Source organism: Culicoides brevitarsis, chromosome 3 (genome assembly GCF_036172545.1).
Source record: "Culicoides brevitarsis isolate CSIRO-B50_1 chromosome 3, AGI_CSIRO_Cbre_v1, whole genome shotgun sequence".
Classification (NCBI taxonomy): Eukaryota; Metazoa; Arthropoda; class Insecta; order Diptera; family Ceratopogonidae; genus Culicoides; species Culicoides brevitarsis.
The window spans coordinates 28,334,456-28,356,614 of record NC_087087.1 but is presented as its reverse complement, the minus strand read 5'-3'; the positions used below and the strand labels follow the sequence as shown (position 1 = coordinate 28,356,614).

At 28.9% G+C, this 22,159-nt stretch overlaps 1 protein-coding gene across 1 annotated transcript in view; it reads right to left on the bottom strand.

Moving 5' to 3' along the window:
* LOC134833201 (neurogenic locus Notch protein) overlaps window positions 1-22,159 on the bottom strand; it is an 89,559-nt gene that overhangs the window by 9,429 nt on the left and 57,971 nt on the right. The window contains exons 5-7 of the mRNA XM_063847441.1: window positions 16,713-16,846; window positions 10,568-10,730; window positions 9,954-10,486 (exon numbers count right to left, since the gene is read on the bottom strand). Of these exons, the coding sequence (XP_063703511.1) occupies window positions 9,954-10,486; window positions 10,568-10,730; window positions 16,713-16,846 (830 nt within the window). The remainder of the gene's footprint in view (window positions 1-9,953; window positions 10,487-10,567; window positions 10,731-16,712; window positions 16,847-22,159) is intronic.

The following is a 22,159-nucleotide window of genomic DNA, read 5'->3' as shown; positions in this document are numbered from 1 at the left end:
TTGCGAAAATTAAATATAAAAATAGGTAATTTTTATTCCCAACCAATTACATATTTATTTTATCTCCTACCGTGTCTAACAACCATCCGATCAATTACCATAACGAAAAAAAGAGACAGAAGTAGAAGATCACGTAAAGAAGCAAAAAAAAATCTAATGATCGTCCAGAATAAGGTAATATGATACGTAACTGCATTCAAAGTGCATGAAAGAAAAATATGGTTCATGTAGAAAGGTCGCATCGCTATCCAGCTCAAAATATTTAAATGAATATATGAGACAATTAATTGAAGTAGACATTTATTTACAAGAGAATGGTTTTTATTTATTTACATTATTTTAGTGCATTTAAAGGAAAATATTCAAGAAATTTCTGTCTGTCTGAAATTTTAATGAAATTTTTAAAATATGCATTGGGGTGAAATTCAAGAATTTACACTGGGATTAAAATTTAAAAGTTCGAATGTGCTCTGGGTTACACCACCATTCATCAAAATTTTTAAATAAATTTTAAAGTTTGAAATTTATTATGTGCATTGGGATATCTTTTATGCTCAAAAATATAAAATTTTCATTGGGGTGAAATTCTTAAAATATACATTGGGGAAAAAAAATGTAATATTTTACATTGGGATAAAAATTTTGAAGCTCAAATGTGCTTTGGGTTAAGTCAAAATAAGTTCTGGGTAAAATTTTAAAAAATGTACATTGGGGAGCATAAAAACTCAAAATATGCATTGGAATATTTTATAAGCTTAAAAATTTCAAAATTCTCATCGGGAAAATTTTTAAAAATTTGCATTGGGCCAAAAAATGCAATTTTATCGTTTTCTTAACTAAAACTCTTGACATATTTCTCATATTCAACGAAACGCATTGCAATGTCTCAAAGCATTAGATAAATACAAATGTAATTGATATCAACCGAAGAGACATGTTGCTTGCTCTCAAGTCTCTCTCTTAAGAAGCTGCGGGTAAACATTATTTAAAACGTCGGTAAATAAATTTCGAGACAAGGCTTCCGATGTTCGAGCAAACAGCAGTCGTAAAATGAAACCGTGTTGTGACAATATTTGAAATCACTTGAGAGTTTTTCTCTGCCCGTAGGCCACTTTCATCGATAATTAAGCCATAAAAATAGCAAATCTACCCAAAGTAGGTGAAAAAATTCAAACTTCCATTAAAACCATATAATTAAACGAGGCAATGATTTTTTTGCATTATGCAAAACGAGGCAGCAATGACCACCTCCGGTGTGCGGAAATCATTAAATATCACATTATAAAACGTTCGGAAAAGTTTTTCTTCTCGAAATATTATTTTTTTTTATAATAATAAATGTAAAACAAACATCGTTTCTAATGCGATCAGCAAGTAAATAGCAGGCAGTTGCTGTAAAATGCGGCAATTATTCAAAATTATATTGATTTAACGTTAACAGGCTGCTGCGTTGCTGCGCAAAGTAAGATAGTAGCGAACGAGAATCTCGTCGTGTTAAACATGAATCAGTCATTATTGTGAGATTTCTTTTGTGTTTGATTGGAGATCGGTATGTAGTCGGTACGGAGTGAGTAAAACTAGTCGAGATAAAGTAAAAAATGTAATAAATGAACGGGAGTAGCACCTTTAGTACTTTTTGCGTTTTTCACCTTGATTTGGAAGGTAATTGAAATTTAATACGAAAAAAATACAAGGAAGTTAGTAGAATTTTATTCGATTATTATTATTTTTTTTTGAACATTTTCTTTTAAAAATTCCTCGTTTTAATGATTTTCAGACAAAAAAAAATATTAAAATTTTGACTTTTTATGGCTCAAAGTTATTTTTTTTATTTAAATTTTTGATTTTAATAATTTTAATTATAAATTAAATTGAAATTCAAAAGATAATTTCTAAAAAATAAAATTCTTAAAAAATTTGACATCTGTCATTTTTTTTCCAAATTTGACACTAAAATTTTTTAAAAAGTCAAATTTGTAAAAAAAATTAACAAATTTAACGTCAAAATTCATTAAAAATTGAAATTTTTGATAAATTTGTGACATCTGTCAATTAACTGTCAAAATGACAGATGTCACAAATTTCTCAAAAAGTTCAATTTTTTAATCAAAATAAGCCTCAAAAGTCTATTTTTTAACTAAAAATCATCAAAAAATGACATTTTAGCAAAAATTTTCACCTTCTGTCACTTTGACAGTTTAAAAAATTTTATAAAATCATTTTGAAATGTCAAAATTAATAATTTTTTCTTAAAACTTGAGGTTTTTACATCCCTAACGATGAATTTAAAGGTTCGAAACTGACATTTTTGAGACAAAACCATGTCAAAAAACCGCATGTGGTTATAACCAATTCAATTTCCTCATAACTTTTGACAAGTACCCAATAATCCGAGGTATAAATGCACAAATGAATTGAATGCAATTTATATTCAGCTACAATATTTAATAAAATTACGCCTGATCAGATTGCTTACATTGTTAATGGACCATTGGAATAATAACAGCGATTACGCGTTGATGATGATGATGAGGAGAGGTGTTGATGAAAAGAGCTACGCGGGGTATTGATTGAGACAATGTTAGCCTATTGTTGCGTTACGTTGCCTTTAATTGTTCAGAAATTTCACTCATTTGGCGCTCTCTCGACATTGAAAGGAAGTGGTAACAAAGTCCAAACATTTTTTTTTGCAGATCATTCCCGCATGTAATTCGATACTTTGTTGCTAAATTCAATTCCTTTTTGCATCGTTATATTGCATTTTTAATGCAGAGAATTGAAATCGCATCAAGAAAAAATTATTATTTTATTGGAATGCGCAACAGATATACAAATAATGGCAGAACGAGCAATAAAGTGACGACTTTATTAAAAGTTTTATTTGACGAGGAGCGTCATCATCATGCCACACTTTTTAATTTGCCTGCGCTTGTCGCTGATAGAAAAGCCGACTCATCCTCGAAGTTGAGCAGAAATGTAACTTGTTACAATTTTTTATGAATATATTTTATTTTTTTTTTCTTTGCGAAAGAGAGAAAAATGCTGCGATGCAATAAAAAGAGGGAAAATATTATTGCATGATCATTTGCGATAATTAAGTCGTTGAAAAAATTTTAATAAAGACATGGCGCAACATTGTAAGCTTTGATTCTAAGAACGAGGATTTTTGATAAGAAACGTTCGTGAAAATTTTGAAAAGCAATATCTCAAGTTTTGCTTCACGAATCTCTTTGAAGTTTTTTATAATGGGTCAATATTAGCTTCAAGAAGGTTTCTGTTCAAAAAAATTTAGAAAATCTTTAATAGAAATCGTGAAAAACGAGAAAATGTAATGTAAGCCTCATTGCATACCTAAAGGAGGTTTAAATCAAATTTTCTTAATTAATATCAATTGCATACTTTTGGGGTTGATTTTTTTTAACAAAAATTACTTTCTATGGTATAAAACTTGAAACTAGTCAAAACAATAAAAAATCAGAGCAAACGTGTGGGAAATCGCGTGAATAAATATCAAATAAATCTGTCCTCTCTACTTTTTTTGTCTACCTCAATAAAATAAATTTTTTAATCAAAGCTGTTTTGCTAGACAAAAAGGCGATTTTTTTCATAAAAAAATTCAAAAACATTTGTCATTACACGAAAAAAGGCGTTAATTACTTGCTTACTATTTAAATCACCCACAAATATTTTTTTTTTACTTTTTCAAATTTATTAGACGATTAAACATCTATTTTTCCTTTTCGAATAGATAAATTGACATTAAACACGAAAAAGAGTTAACAAATCACTCGCTGGCCTCTGGGCGTGCAAAAAATGATGAATTGCCGCAACAGGTGTTAAAAAGAGTTGTAACGACACGACATCTCATGCGACATCTAAGCAGCAGTAGCACACGCCTACGGCAAAAGCTGTGACAAAATGCCGTCATGACTCCAGAGATGCACAATTATCATAACTTTTAACATTGTATTCTAGGATGAAACCAATTATGTATTTATTGATTGAAAAACTGGCGAAAGAACTTAAATTGTTTAATTGCTTGAGACAAAAAAAAAAATACAGAGGCGACATCAATTTTTTAATTAAGAAATTAAAACAGTTACTAATAATTACTTAATAATCGTCGTCGCTTATAAAGGCATTTATCGAGCTAATGTGCAACAGATGTTGCCAAGTAAATAAAATAAATAAATGTTGAGAATTTTTCCAATAATAAAAAAAAATATTATTAATTATTTTTTTTTTTAAGTTGAGGTCAAACGAGTAAATTTTTCGAGGGCACTTTCTAAGTATGAGTGATAATTTCTTAATATTATTAATAATTTTAAAATAAAAGTAAGCGATAAATAACGACAATAAAAAAGTGCAAAATTCACGACAAAAATATTTCATTGTTCGCGCATGCATTTCCGAGTAACAACGAGACCATCATAATATTTATCAATTTCAACTAAATTAACCTTTTTCACTCTCCTGCATTTTATTTTAATGCAGTGTGATATTGTTATGTGTGCGGATATTTATACATGGACGAAGGTATTTATGTGTCGTATTGTAAAATTTCTTGCTTGTTTTTCAGCTGCGGTGTGAAATTTGATATCGAGCTTATTAAAATTTTTTATTTAATTTTTTTAGGTTAATTTTTAATTTTTTTTAATAATTAAATTAATTTAATTAATAATTTTTTATTTTTAATAAATTAAATCAAATTAGTTAAAATTAATTAATTTAATATTAAAAAAATTATTTTAAATATTTAAAAAAAAATATTATTTTAAAAATTTAATTTAATTTTTTTATTTTAAAAAATTATTTAATTAATTTAAATTAAAAATAAATTTTATTTAATAAATATTTAATTTATATTAAAATATTTATTAAGTCAAATTTGAATTTATTTTATCAATTAAAATAAAAAATTTAAATATTAATTTAATTAAATAAATATTATTAATATAAAATATATATATTTATTAAATAAAATTTATTTTTTTTAAATTAATTAATTAATTTTTAAAATAAAAAATTTAAATGAATAAAAATTTAAATTAAATATTTAAAATAATAATTTTTTTAAATATTAAATTAAATTTTTTTTACTGATTTTTTCTGGAATTTTTTGGTACATAAACCTTCTGATAGTTAACAAGAATAATTTTAATAAAAATTAATAGAGATTCTTGAATCAAATTTTCAAGTTAAAGCGTTACAAAGCTTGAAAAATATTATTTTTTTTACATAAAAAAATATTTTTTTAAAAATATTCAATTAAATTTCATAAAAAATTTAAAAAAAATAATTTTTAAAAATAAAATAAGTAAAAATGAGCTGCTTTCTTAGTCAATCCTCAACATAAAAAAATCACGGCAAAAAATTTCATGCAAACGAACGAACGAACAACGATATGGTTATTTCTTATTTTGACTCATTTTTTATTGTTGTTACGTTTCTTCATCATTATTATTATTATTTTATCACTTTGCTTTTATTTTATTTTTATTGCTTTGTTTGCAGCAAGCCTTCTTCTTCATCCATTGTTTCGTTGTGTCTCAAAATAAATAAAAATAATAAAATAACGTTACAAGAAAACTTTCTTAAAAAAAAATTAAAATTGCTTGGATTAAAATGTAAGAATAATTAATTGATCAAAAAACAACAACGACAAATATTTCAAAATAAATTAAATTTTAACACCTGGGGTGTAACTGTCTCCATTTCGCAAAAAAAATAAATAAATGTATTCGGCATACAGCGATATAATTGTCTTAAATCCATTATCATTTATTATTTTATTAAATGTATGCGGAGATATCTTGCCAAACGAAAAATCTTACAGAACGAGCTAATTTGCATTTTCTTGTTAAATTTAATCGAATCTAATTTATAGAATGCAAAACTACCGTAAATTATTTACTTTATGTGTTACTCCATTAATTTTATTTTATTATATTAAATTTTTTTTTGTAGTATATTTTTTTAAAATTTATTGCATTTGCACATAAAAACACTTTATAATAATAATATTGTTATTATCTTGCCATTCAAAGTGACTCCCACACATGCAAGAGATTTAATAAATAAAAAACTTCGGTCGAAAAAGTGAATTATACGTTTGAAAACTGTCATGCGAATTATTTTGCATAAATATCTTGAATGAATGTACTTTTTAACTTGATTTGTCGCTTGATTAAATTTATTAATTATTATGTTTTCCGTTTGAGAAAAAAATAAAAAAAAATTCGAATTTAGGTTAAAATTGAGTAATAATTTCATGCACAAAAAAAAAAACAATAATAAAAATCATCTCTGCTTTTAATTAATTAATATTTTGTAATGAACAATTGGTAAGCAATTAAAAAAAGTCTCACATTGTCTTCGTAGTTGCTGCGATCAACTCATGAGATTAAAAATTTTATTGAATATTAATAGGATTTAATTGGTTCTGTTTGTCGACTTATGATCGTTGCTGCCTGCCTTTTGTAAAAAAAGCTTACAAGAAACTTGCTTCCCGTTGAATAAATAGACTTAAGTATATGTAATAATAACTGAAAAATGTTTCTTTCTCTCATTGCATATTCATGAAGAAACGAGCGAGAGAGAGAGGCAAAATAAGTGCAGCAGTTTATTAAATTTAATACATTTATATGAGAATAATTAAAAGCAAAAAAAAATTTTTTTTAAATCCAAATCAAGCAACATGAAAAATATTTAATTTTTATCCAATTGAATTTTTGTCATAAGTTGTATAATTATTTTTATTATACATATTTTTTTTATGAAATTATTAAAAATTGTCGTGAAAAAAAATCACTTAAGCGCATTTTATGATTTTTCGTAAAATTATTTTTGGTATATTATGGTACATATGACATTGAGGAGTACAAAAATGTGAAATTTTTAATTATTTTTTTTTCTTTTAAGAAATAAATTAAATATTATACCTAAAAAATAAAAAAATTAAATTAAAAATTAATTAAAATCTTTTAAAAAAAATTTTATTGAAATATTTCCATAAAGTAAAATTTATCAAAAAATAAAAAAATTGGAAATATAAAAAATAATTAAAAAATAATTAAAAAATAAATTAATTAATTTATTTTTAAATTTAAATTGATTAATTTTATTATAAATTAATTTAAATTAAAAATCTTTTTATTTAGGATTTTTTCCAATTTTTTATTTATTTTTTTTTATAAATTTTACCTAATGGAATAATTTCATATTATTTAAATAAAATTTAATTTAAAATTTATTTTATTTTAATTTTTTTTTAATTTAAATTTTAATTTAATTTTTTTTTTATTTTTTATTTAAAGTTATTTCTTAAAAGGAAAAAAAATTAAATTTTCACATTTTTGTACTCCTCAAAGTCATGTGTCTCATACGGACAGACGTAAAAACGCAAAAAATTAATTAAAAATGCGACAAAAAAATTGTTACATAATCGTCATCATTACAGTAGAACACATCAGATACAAAATTTATAAGACAGAGCGTTTCAATTAAACTTTTGCAATAAAACTACAATTTTGCATCGAGTTTATTGAGGAAAGCCATGTAATAATAGCTTTGCAATAATTACAGGGGATTCGTAATGCATCTCAAAATAATCAAGATTATGATATTATATTTACACAGCGAAGGAACTTAAAGAGCCATAAAATTATGATTGTCGTCGTTTTGATCTGATTTCTACAATTTTGCGTGGGTTTTCATCTAAAGATGCAACTTCTTGCGCCATCATTTATATGCCAGTCGCATTGAATGGTATTAGTGTCAAAATAATAGGTGCATTCAAAATAACTAGTCAATTATGCTGCAAATGTTTCGTTTAGTTATGCAGAAAAGGGCAACAATGCTGTGCATAAATAAAACAAAAATATGTATGAATATTCGCGCGAACTCCATTTGAATTGCTATCGCAATCGAATATAATAATAAATAATTGAATTGTGAGCATTTTTCTTTTTTTTTTCTTTGCTATATTTTATTTGTTTTTGTAGACAAAGACCAAGCTAGAATTCAGGTAGCGACGAACAATAATAAATATTGAATGCCATTGTCCTGCCACGGAGTTTAATAAGACAATTTTTCAAAATATCGGCGCTTCGGAGGTGAAACTAATGAAATTAAAGGAGACACGAAGGTTTTTTAAGTAAGAGATCAATGGTCTCGTCCGAAATTCATCGCATCTGCGGCAAAAGAGATCAAATGTTCGGTTTTTAGCGAAGAACAGCTACAAATATGCGCGATAAATTACATGTTGAACACATTAACATGTTAAAACATTGCAAATATTTTGCTTGTTTTCGTACGCAAAAGAAGCATTGAACCGATAGATAAACAAAATGAGCAAATATTGTGTTTTAAATAGCGAGGAATTTCCATTAAAATACGGGATATTGGACTAAAGTGAGTAGTTAAGCAACTTTTGCATCCAGTGACGGACTATTCTGGAACTTATTTTTACTATTTAATGATTTTTTACTATTTTGAAGCTATTTTTAACATTAAAACTGAAAATTCATACAAGTTTTGTAACGCAATAACTCAAATTCTGCTTCACGAATCTCTTTAGATTTTTTTGTAAAGTATCAAACTCATTTAAGAGAAGGTTTTTGAATCAAAAATTCTAAGTTTAGTTTTTAAAAATTACAAAAAATTTGAAGGGTGGAACGAAGTTTACGGGTAACCCTTATATTTTTGAAAAAATAATTTTTTTGACGAAAATTTGTGATTTAGGCTTCAAATCTACTTCAATTAGTTTAGTTCAGTTCATTCATTTCGACAATTCTAGTCGTATCAGCCTTATGCTATTTGGACAGCCGGCATAAAAACCCATCTTTTGATTTCCTCTTAATGGCTATTTCTTAATTCTAATAATACAAGTTTCTTAAAATTATTAGCGGACATTTTGTTCGAGTACACGTTACTAAATCGATTAAATGATAAAGCATATCTATGAAAAATCTCTGATGCAGCAAACTCATTATCACAATGTCTCAGTTCAAAAAAGCGCTCGCGTCTCAAATTTCTTGTCGGTTGATAGCATATCAGTTTGGCTCGGATCTCAGGGCACTTAATGTTCTCACGTAGCAAGTTAAAAGTGAACATTACTTCAGCGAGTGTCCTACGATCTTCCTATGATCTCAATTAATCCAAACCAAGCAAAATTTCTTCATCATACAAGAGCCTAATAGCTTAAGGCCCCTGATTCCGGCACTGCTTTCATCTCTTTTAAATGATCAAAATGCCGCTGCTCTTGCCAAATGTGCGTTCACTGGATATTTTTGCCGTATTAGGAAGTCATCGACACTATCTCGGGGGCAAGAAGATCAAATAAAGTGTCTTTTAAAAAACAAATTTTCAAATTCCTTGGCGGCAAAAATTAAATTGAAATTTTTTTTAGGTTAGGTTTGAGGATGCATCACCGCGATCCGAAGATCTATTGTGATCGATTTTGTGTCAGCAGTGTCACTTCAGTAGATAAATTCGGTAGCAATTTACAAAACGTTCCACTTTTCTAACGCGAACATCATTAATAACATCTCCTAACATAAAGTTTAATAATTTATTTCGCATATTAACAACTCATACGATAATAAACTACAAAACGGAACGAGTCATGTACGATGGCAAGAAATTGATTTTAAATTTACATTTATTTGGTCTGTGATTTGATTCCATTAATTTCGTGTCGTTCGTACGAGAAAGATGCAGAAAAATCGTAATAAAGAGGAGGATTGCCATAAACTAATGCAATTGCTTCGTTTTTCTGATTAAAATTGACTTTGCATTTGATAAAGTTAACGTTAAATGCTGATTTCTTGTCTAGGCACATAAAATTGACAATAAATTACGGCAATGAACGGTATTTCTGTCAGATTTAATTGAATTTTTGAATGTGTAATGAAGTTGTGTGAGTTTCAAAGAAAAAAACGTGAAAAACTTACCTGGCATACAGACACATCTAAAGGTTCCGGGGTCATCGAGACAACTTCCATCATTTTGGCAGGGATGCGATTCGCATTCATTCACATTCGTTTCGCAACGTGGTCCACTGAAGCCTTGAGTGCAATTGCAAACAAAGGAGCCTGGGGTATTGACGCAAATTCCGTTGTGCTCGCAAGGCGATCCTTGTTCGCACTCGTTAATGTCCTCGGAACAATCGGAGCCTTTATAGCCCGTGGCGCAAGAACACGTGAACGACCCATTAATCGGACTTGTGTCGCAAATGGCATCCGCATGGCAAGGATTTGAGGTGCAAGCGTCATCCAAGTGACACAAAAGACCCGTTTTGCCGGGCGTGCAATCGCAACGGAAACTGCCGACGCCATCGATGCACGTTGCGCCATTGAAACAAGCGGCATTTGCGCAATCGTCAATGTTTTCATTGCAATCGGGACCTGTCCAACCATTCACGCAAATGCAGGAGTAGCTACCGTGTGTGTTCGTACATGTCGCACCGTTCTGACAAATTGAAGGTCTGCAAAAGAAATGAAGAGATAATTAATTATTTTTACACTCGGCGATGACAAAGCGGGTAATTTATGCAAAAAATACTTACTTTAAAGCGCATTCATCAACGTCATTTTCGCAAAATTGTCCCGTGAAATTTGGGGGGCAGCGACAGTTGTAAGCGTTAACGGCATCCACGCAAGTTCCGCCGTTTTGGCAGAGATGCCCGGGACAGTCGTCAATGTTCTTTTCGCAGTTGTTGCCTTCAAAGCCTGTATAAAAAAAATAATTAAAAAATATTATTTGAATTAAAAATTAAAAAAAAATAAAAAAAAAAAATAATTTATAAATTGAAATAAATGAACTTTTATATAAAAATCGAAAAAATAATTAATTCTTAATTTAAATAATTTTAAATAAAAAGTGAACAAATATTTAATAAAAAATAAATATATTTAAATTTAATTTTTTAATAAATAATATATATTTTTTTTAATTTTTAAAAGAATTTTAAATTACATAAAATTTAAAAAAAATTATTTATTTATTTTTTAAATAAAGAATGAAAAAAAAATATTTAATTTAAAATAATTAATTAATATTATTAAATTTTAAAAAAAAATCATTTAATAATTTATTTATAAAAAAGTCAAAAAAAAAGTTCAATAGTTTAAATTAAATTTAATAATAATATATAAAAAAAAATTAAAGATTAGAGCTTTAATTAAAAAAATTATTTTTATTTATTTTTTTTTTATTAAATTAAAACAAAATAATTAATTAAAATTTTATCATAAATAAAAAATAATAAAATTATTAAAATTTAATCAGTTTATTAAAAAAAAAATTAAAATTCTTTTAATTAAATTAATAATTTTATTATTATAATTGAATTGAAAAATAATTTTAATTAAATATATTATTTTAAAAAATAAAATTAATTAAATTATTTTATTTAATTAATTTTTTTGTTAATAATTTCAATTTTTTTTTAGTTTCTTTTAAAAATCTTTTAAATTGAATAAAATTTTCTTATTTCAAGTCTTTTTGAGAGAACCGTTGTACTTTATTGTTACGAAATGTCATTCGGAACTAGTTTATTGACGATTCAACTCGTGTCTTTAATTTGTAACAAATATCCAATAACAAACAAGCAAGTAAAGTACATCAAAGTTCTTGTAAAACGTACAAAAGACTTGATTCTACTCGTTTTTTCTCTCCTCATACTGTTTGGAATCCCATAAATAATAATAAAAATAATTGTTTTTTCTACCGATTCATTCATAACTTGAAATATTTTCTCATGAGAGAAGCCAACTCAAGTGCAGTACGTGGAAAAAATCTTCCTTTTTAGAATAATTCATAAAATAACATAAAAATAATTTCATTCCGGAATTATCTTGTTGCTTTGATTACAAATTTTTACGTCGGTCGTCGTCGGCAATCCTAAGGCGCAAAATTTTCAACTTTTTCAACAATGCTTTGTTAGAAAAAAAAAATTCTCATGATTCGTTCTCATAAATGAATGAATGCGTGAAAATGTTCTACATAGATTGAATTTTCTTCCAAGTGAAATTAAAACAGATGCGTAATTATTATTGCAACAAAGCAATTATTGTTCTGGTCGACCGTGACGCGTTCGGAAGGTGCCTGAGCAACGGGAGTGGAGCTCATTCAAAATCATTCAACTTTAATTTTTTTTTTCTCAATAATGCATAAAATTTGAGTAAATCATTTATTTATTATTATTATTTTTCATGGAAGTAATTTAATTTATTTGCAACGAAAAAAAAAAGTGAATTATATTGTAATGCAAGGCAAATAATTTGCCGAGACAACAACATAATATGCAAATATTATTGGACGACCGTGATCACCTTAGGCCAATTTCTGATCTAAATCACGACATAATAAGGCACATAAATATAACGCGCGATGTACGGGCAAAAGGGAGAGCAGCAAACGTTATTACACGCGGAAAAATTGTAATTTATGGCTCGATGTGAAGGCAGTGGCATAATGCAAGCCCACAACACGCTCACAGTCGGTAGACAAAGACACATCCCACTAATTACTGAAAAAGTTTTATTTTTGCTTTGAAAAGTCGTTTAAATGAATTTAATTGGAAATAAATCGAACATAAATTCGAAATGTCAGTTCAAAAAATGACCGTTAAAAATTTAAAAAAAAAATTCGTTTTAATAAAAAATTCATTTTTTTTTGTTTAAAAATTAACAAAAATCAAATTAAAATTTAAAAAAAATTCTGAATTTAAAAAAAAAAATTACCTAAAAAATTTATATATTTATAAATTTTATGTCAATTCATAAAATGACCGTTAAAAATTTGAATTTTTTCGAATAAAATTTTTTGAAAATTACAAAAAAATGAATTGTACTCTTCTAAAGTATGCAATCAACCTTACACATCATTTTCCTAATTTTCCACGAATTTCCTTTACAAAACTGTAAAAATTTTGTCCAGAAAACTTCTAACAATCAAAAGGAACTCATTACAAAAAACCTTAAAGAAATTCGTTAAGCTGAACTCGACTTATTACATTTCAAAATATTTATCAATTTTCAGAACTTTTTATTTTGCCTTTAATTCATGAGAACTTCTTTCATGTCATTCATTCATCACTCTTGCCGAGTCAACGGACTTCTGGAGTGTTTCATGACCTGCCTCCAGCTAAAATCAGGTCATGAAGTTTTTTAAGTAGCGAACATTACTGGAATTGGCTGGGAAAAATCCCTTAAAATTCTTAAAAAGAAGAATTTCTGATAAGGAAGAGATTTTTATAATGAGACTAGCGTGACTGCTTTGAGGCTCAAAAAAATTTCTAGATTTCTAGATAAAAGTTCAAAAAATTGAAAATGCAAATGAAACAACATTCTTCAAATACTTATATCTTCATCAACTGTCATTCGTTCATTCATGAGGTCTTTCTATGGATTCGAAAAAAAAATATTTTTATAGTGAGAGAGAGCAATTTCCAATTCAATCCAATATTTATGACGCATTCATTACAATTTAAATTATTTTTATAACATATTTACTCCGGGAATAAATTTATGCAAAAGGCAACATTACCTGCTTCTTACAAACAACACGTACTTTTGTATATAAAGACAGGTTTAAATGAAACAATAATAATCATCATCATCATATAATGTTTAAGCCCGTTGATGATTGTTATTATTATTACAAAACGCAATGAATGATGATGAATTTAAATAAATATAAGGAAAAAGCAGTCATGTGTGTTTGTTTCATTCAGTCGTCGTCGTCGTCGACGAGAAATGGCAAAGCAAGCATAAATTTTGTGTGTTGTGCGAAGATTCACGTGTTTGTGTGTCGATGATTTCGTTCCCACGGTTTCATATCTTTCTTTTTTCCATAGACACAATGTTGTTGTTTTTTATGCTCTCATTATTATTGTTGTTGTTGTTACTTCGTTCGTTCGTTTCGTCGTTGCACTTATGCTTCGTTGTCGTCGTCTTCGGCTCGAGTTGTAGCGAAACCGAAGACACGAAGTTCTCCGATTGGCAGAAAACGCAAGAGGAAGAAGTGAGACGGCAAGAAATACACACACGACTGTCAGATGCGGGGCACGCGTTGGAGCGAGGGAGATGGAAAAAATTGTTTTTTTACAGATTTTCTAGATTTTTTTATTTTTTGACAGGATAATAGATTTTTTTGTTGTTTTTTCAGAAGAATGTGATAAAATACAAAAAAAGGTTCAGCAGATGTGTGACAAAAACCGAATTTCAGGGATTTATGTATCCTATAGATTTTTTTTCTACCTTTTTTTTTTTAAATTCTAACAAGTGAAAAAATTTTTCTGATGAAATTTAAGATTTATGAAATATTTTGTCGTGCCATCAATCGATCATTTTTATTAGATAACAGGTCAAAATATTGTCAACGTGAAATTTTTCCATCATCATCTCGACAAGACAATGCGAAACATGACGAGTCACTCGAACAAAAGACTTGCTCGCGACTTGATGTTGACGGGTCAAACAGACGACGAACCTCTTTGAACTTTTTGTTTTTTAACAGTTTTATTGCTATTATGATAATATGTCATCGTCATAATTTATTATTTGATGTGTTTTGTTGTTATGAAATCGCGTTTCTTTTGTTGTCCGAATCTCGAGTCATCGGAGTTACGTCGAAGAAAGTTTACAAGTTTTTATGAGAGGAGTTTTTTTTAGTAAAAAACCACAAGAAATGCGTTCTTTGAAGTAATTTTATGTGATGTTGTGTAAAAAAAGATATAAAAAGAGGACAATAAAAGCGATCGTAAGTCCGTTCGCGCTTCATTTTTACATTAGAAGGGAACAAAGGGAGATGTGGTACAATAAAACGAACGATGCTGCGGTAAATTTTGACCGCAAAAAAATATTGGATTCAAGAACTTTTAGTCTGCTAGACTTTAGTATGCTTCAGAGGCGGAAAAGTATTTTAATTTATTAAAATTAAATTTTTAAATTTATTAAAAAAAATAAGTTTTAATTAAAAAAAAATGAAATTTAATTTAGATTTAAAAAAAAAAATAATTTAAATTTTTAAAAAAATTGAATTAAATTTTAATTTTAAAAAATTAAATTAAATTTTAATTTTTAAATAATTAAATTAAATTTTAATTTTTAAAAAAATTAAATAAAAAAAAAATAATTTTAAAAAATAAAAATTATTTTAAATAATCACAAAAAATAAAATCCCAAAGATTTTTTTTTAAAGTTTGAGTTGAAAAAGGGACGTCCCTGTATGCAATAATGATGAAATATGCACAACTCGCACTAATGAATAAAATGCGTTTATTACTAGACACGTAGAAAAATATGCACAATGCCTCTATTATGTGTCAAAATGTACATGTGAATGTAAATCGGGCATTATCTTGTCTTTTACTGTCATTTACGCTTTATTTATGTTTGCATATTTTATGTTTTCCTCGAAAGAAATGAAGGTGTTAATTTCATTCCCGAGCAACAACAAAAAAAGTGAGGAAAAAATTTAATCAAAAATCATCGTCGGACTACTACTGATCATCAATAAAGCATCGCTTATCTAACAGTTCGATCCTCCCTTTCCATTCCATTAATCTGTCTGGCTGCCATACAAAAGCAAATAAATATGAGATGAAAGAGAGAAGAACTGCTACTTTATACCGCAGCAGCAGCGAAAAAAAAAGCGAATGCGATTATTTTGAATGAGTCTCTTTTTTAATTTTATTGTGGTTTTATTCTCTTTTCGTGCATAATTAATATAAAGAATGCCGATCATAAATCCATTCGAGATTTCGATTTTATTGTCGAAAGGTAATATATAACTCGACGTAACTTTAAAAGGTAATGGGGCAGATATTGTTAATCTCTCTCTCTCTCTCTCTTTTTTAGGTTTATATGATCATTTTTTTTATTGCGCGAATTGCAGTACAATGTAAGTCAATTGTAAGTAATTCAATTTGCACGAAGGATTTTTGCCCGAGCTTGAACGATAAAAGTCATCAGCAGGTCATTAATCACGTTGTCATGAGAAAGTGAAATTATTTTGACAAGATTGACATTTCTAATTCGGTCAAATTGTGTGATTTCCGCTGACCTTTCACTAAATCTCACATGTGAAAACATTCTAAAAACAAGTTCGAGCGACATTCAAGTCAAGTCATGTAAAACATTGGTCGGTCAAGAGATGTTAACGATTTGTACTAAAATCAATTAAAATACTTTCGTTACACGTCAATGAATAAAATTTCTTTCATTTCGACGAACAACAATGTGCGTAGGTCTTTGAAGGCAGTCGAGGCAAGTTTTTAGTGCATTTTTCAATTTTTCAGGTACATTGTCACAATTGCGATTTGTGCCAAAACTCAGTACCTCTATCAATAAGCAAACATTTGATCTTAAACTTAATATTCGGAGACTTTTGTGTTTTTCGAATGGAGTCGGATAACACTTATGCAAGGCTAATTTGATTCCTTATTTCATCCTGAGAATTTTGGTATATAACACTTGAGGAGTCCACGTGGAAAATATGCGTAAAAGGCCCATATTAATATTATCGATTGTTAAAATTTCGTCAATGTTCAGATTTGTATCGTTAAAACTCGTCAATATTCTCGGCAGCAGAGCAAGAGTGCTCAAAGGTGTCCCTTAAGAGGGTATTCCAAACATTTTGAGGATGAGAATTGGTTCAAAACACTAAAAAATTCAAAATAAAAGTTATTATTTGAAATTACTCACCTGGCGGACATTTGCATTCATATGAAAAGTCACTGGATTGTCGGCATGATCCTCCATTTTGGCATGGCGATGGAGAACATGGCACATATCGCGACTCACAATTCTTTCCAGCATACCCGGGCTTGCAGAGACATCTGAAAGTAAAAAAAAAAATAAAATAAAAATATTAATAAAGTCTACAAATATTGGTTCATTAGTGGTCATTCCGTTAACGCATAAATTACTCATATTCAATGGTGTCGTAATAATATGAAATATAAACAAACAAAAATGTTGGAGACACAAGTACATGTATGCAAATGAAGATGAAGAGAGCATGAAGGAAGAAAAAGAAAATAAAGAACAAGAGAAATCCAACAGTGCAATTGATTAATATTTATTACCATAAGCGAGTGTCGCACTCTCGAATAACAACAACGTTAGAGCGAAAAATGAATCATGCCAGTCATTCGTTGCAGCAGCAGCACTACCACTGATCGATTGATATCACGATCAAGACACAGTAAGGCAGTAAGGCGAACGAACGAGCCAAGTGTGCCGATTAATTATTGCGTGCAATTCAACAATTAAGATCATGCTGCCGTCGTTTGTTGCCCAATGTCTCTTTTTCTCGCGTAAGATTTCCCATTATAAATATTTTTTAGGTACAATTGATTTAACAAAGAAACGGATGGATGATAAACCGATGACTCTTGATCGTAAGTAGCTAAAAACCTTTGACTTTAATAATTATTTTTCCTCTCTTTACAGATTTTATTGATCCTCATGATCAATGATTTTTTGTTAACGTGAACAAAGGCTTCTTATATAAAATCCTTCTCCGCTCGTAATTTATTCCGATATCGTGACCCTTGTTGTGAGTTGTTCTTGTTTCCCAATCCTTATCATGTCACATCATTTCTTTCTTTTCAAAAAGAAGATCAATCTTCGTTTCATTTCTTTCCTTTCTATCAACATAATTACACCGCGATCTAAATTCTCTCGTTTTTTTTTTGTTTTCTTCAATTCACGCTACCTTTCTATCTCTTCAGTTCTTTTATTTTACCAAGTACTTGATCTGATATGCATGGAAATGGCTGACATGATCATGTTCGTGTTGTAGTGTTTTATTTAAATTAGGCAAGAACATGGCCTTGGTCATGAAACAATTGTCAGGCATTTTTTTTAAAACTATTTCTTTAGATTTTTATGTGAATCGAGTAAAGTGTCGTTCGTTATAGTGAAACCCCTAATTTAGAATCCTTTCAGCTTTTATAAGTATAGATCAGAATCAGGTGTGCAATAAAATTTGAATAAAAGATCATAACTACCTAGAACATCTGGCAAGTACATTTCTTTTGTATTCCTTCACTATAGAGAGATAGACATTGCCCCGTAAAATTCTAGATTTTTATTGTACCCAATTCGTTATAGATAGATACCAAACAAGAAGAAAAAAAACACGGGAAAGGTCAGTGTTCGTTTCATTTTATTCTGATTCAGAGTTTCAATCTGAATTTTGGTTAAAAAAAAATAATGATAAGACAATTTTTTTCACTCAAAAGGAAACACATCAAAGTAATAATTCAAGGAAATGATTTTTTCCGAGTATACGGTTTTTAATGATAGATAATGTCTTTGCTATGGAATTTCTAGTTTTGAGTAAATAGAAAAAAAACGTAAATTGAGAATGCGTTAAAGTTCGTGACTCAACATTTTTACGTTTTTTCTACGTAAATTCGGTAGAATTTTTAGAACATTCTTGTTCTTTTGATTTTAAGTTTTATAAATTTTAAAAAATTTGGAGGAACTGAATTTGAATATTTGTTTAACTTAAAATTCCCTTTTTTGAAAGCTTTCTGTCAACGGTTCATCATAACCAGTTAAAAATGCATTTTACAAATTTAATCTCAATTTTTTGTTTATACTTTTTTGGGGCAAATCATCATTAAACTCATCATCAGGAATGAACCGTTAACCAGAGTGATTCCCATCATATTTCATCATAACTCATATTGTTCATATCCGTCCTCCGTTTTCATTTAATATGTTCATCCAATTTACAAAAATACAGTTCTGTGGATGCGCAAAGCCATATATGAACTTTACTCATATTTTAATGGGCCACAACTCAACTTTTTATGAATAAATAAGTAAAAAGGTTCAAAACAGGGCAATTACATTATTAACTTTAATATTTTTGCTGTGCTCGATGCTGCGACACATATGCACGAGAAGAACACGAAAGACAATCAGAAGAAGGAAAAAATTAAAACAAAAGCTTGTGTCCACGTCAATTACTTGTAGCTTTGTGTATTGGATATTGTTTCGCTTCCTCATGCAACAACTTACTGTAGGATCGCAAAAAAAAAACATACAGAAAGCAACATAAGTGCAGTGATTGACCTTTTTAATCCCCTCAATGCATTTTATTACTAAATTGAAATGAAACCGAAAAACACAGAACAGAATAAAAAAAAAGCAGTTTTGGTCGTTAACGAGATACATGCCCTTATTTAATTCACGGTGCTTCCCAAAAAGTAAATATTTTAAACTTCAAAAGGAGTTTTGGAAGAATTTTCGTTCATCCCACCGTGAAACAGAGTGTTGATTATGCTCTGCTCATGTTGTTTGTTTTATGAAACAAAAAACTTTCAATATCAGACAGAATCTGTAAATTTTTAACATCCGTTGCGTCAGACGAGTACAAAAATAAATTAAGATGTTGATTGCTGTCCGATATCCCAAAGTAAAAATTGAATCGAACCGCTCGTTCGAACAACCGACGTGTGTTGTTGTAATCCTGCATTTAATGACCGATATAAATTTCGTGTCACTTATTTTTGTTTTTACGTTACAATGTTCTTTTTTTTTGCGTTACATGAAAGCACTTTATTATACAAAACTGGAGCTCGTGTGGATTTGCATGCGTAGGAATGTGGTGTGACATTTTTTTTTTTGGCAATAAATTTATTGAGTGTCGATATCAGTTAGATATTGCAAAATCTGTTTCGCGTAAACCTTGGTAAGTTGTTACAGTTGTCAGATATTACTTGCTGATAAAAGTATTGAGTAACGATAGTTGACAACGAACGATGCTAATCGGTTGTTTGTTTCGTCGATCGTAACAGTCAGTTTGAATTTTACTCTAGCGGCGGGATTTGTCATCATAGAAGTTCGTATGTTTTCTATAGAGCTCCGTACTGAAAATACCTCAGTCTACGTTTAGAAGTTTCAGTACGGAGGTCTTATAGGAGACATACGAGGCTTTTAGAAAATACTTTGGCGACAAATCCCGCCGCTAGAGTAAAACTCAAATTGACTAAAATTCTATTATAACGATGAGATTTGACGCCTTGAAGATTCACAAAGAGCTCATATGTTATCTATAGAGCTTCGTACTGAAAATACCTCAGTCTACGTTCAGAAGTTTCAGTACGGAGGTCTTATAGGAGACATACGTGGCTTTTAGAAAATACTTTGACGACAAATCCCGCCGCTAGAGTAAAACTCAAATTAACTTATCAAAATTCTACTCTAACGATGAGATTTGACGTCTTATAGGTTCACAAAAAGCTCGTATGTTTCTTATAGAGCTTCGTACTGAAAATACTGAACGTAGAGTGAAATATTTTCAGTACGAAGCTCTATAGCAAACATACGAGGTTTCTGTGATTCCAATTCTCGCCGCTAGAGTAGAATTTAAACCTTTGATAATTCACTCATTTAAAATCGATTTTTGAAGTTTGACTTTAAAACTTAAGAACCTTAAGCTCAAACTCCAAAAATCGATTTTAAGTAAGTGATTATTATCAGTGGAGATTTTCACACAGTTCATTCAGTCGAGTGCGCAAATGTCTAATGAACTCATTATGAAAATTTCTCTTGGAACTATCCACAAGGTCAGTCGTCGTTAAAAAAAAACATGAACAAAGAGCCACAAATGAAAAGCAACGAAGAAGAAGAAGCAACTGAAGAACGATATTAAAAATTTGTGCCCTTAAGCTAATCACGCAATCGTAAAAACTTTTTGTTGTATCCAATGCGAAATGCAACGCAAAAAAATAGACGCTGAAATTTTATGATTGCTCTTTCTTTCTTGCATTGTTATAGGTAATAGGTAACTTAAGGCGATAGAAGCTTTTTATATCAAAGAAGAAAGGAAACAGAAAAAAAACCTTAACGAAGCACATTTATTGTTCTGTCCCGTAAATATACGATCAACGAAGGCACAAAAAAGGGTGAGGTTTGGCTGAGTCATGTGAAATGTTTTAAGCTAACTAATTATTTTTATCTGTTAGATCTCGAATCAGTTTTTTTTTATCTACGAGTGTAGGTCGATTACTTAGAGTAGAGTAGGAAAAAGGTCATTAGTGTGACAACATTAAAAAGGGGGCTGAGTCCACAATTAGTAGACGACTTTTTAGAGATCCCAAAACGATCAATTTTTAATCAAAACATGACCAAACAATGCTCTCATGAATAATTTATGAGAGTGACATTTTTTTTTGCTGCGTTCACGTCTTTTCTCAATGCTTCTTTGCAACTTTGCAAAACGTAGGAACAAAACAAAATCCCGAAAAAAATTTGCATACAAGTAGTAATAATGCATGTTTTCAGAAAGGTTTCAAGGAGAAAATAATGCGAAAAGGCAAAATGTGTGCAGAAGTGATTCGTGCACTTTATTTCAGAATAAATTTCTTGGTCACCCACATAAAATCTGTCTTGAGTTTTTTTTTTTTACTTTTATTATACTTGGAACATGTACTTGAATAATTTATTTCATTACGAGACTCGTTTTGTTATTTGCCTTTTTTTGTGTTTGCGAAAATTTTTCATAATTTCCCTGCTTTTAATCCGTTATTGCACTAATAATGACAATTATTAACTTTATATGCATGAATGCGCGCGATTAAAGCCGCTTTATAGAACGAAATTAGCGCGTCTCGTGTAAAATATGAGATCGTGGTGCGTTTAAAATTGATAATTTTCTTACATCTTTCTATTAAATTGCTGAAAAATTGTTAGAATTTTATCTTCTCACATAAATTTTCGTTTATTGTGTGTTAAAATTTAACTAAAAACCATTGTTTTGTATTTTTTGTCCAAAAAATGAAAAATATGAAGTGTTAAATTCACACATTAAATAAAAAAAAAACATGAAATAAGAGTAAAAGTGAGAGATTTTTGTCATTCAACAAATTAATTCAGACGAAATTAAGTCAACTTTTGTCGTGAAAATGACGCAAAATGAAAGTAAAAATGTGATTTATGGACAAATTTGGGATGATTTATCATATAAAAGTCCTGAAAGTCGCACCAAAATTAATTGGTCGTGATTTGCTGCGACCGCATGTGGTGCAACAACTTGTTATTTATTCAAAAATTTGCGGCTCGTTTTTTATTATATTTAAAGATGTTCAATAAAAATGTTGATTAAAATTTTTCAAGTAATTCTCATAATTTAC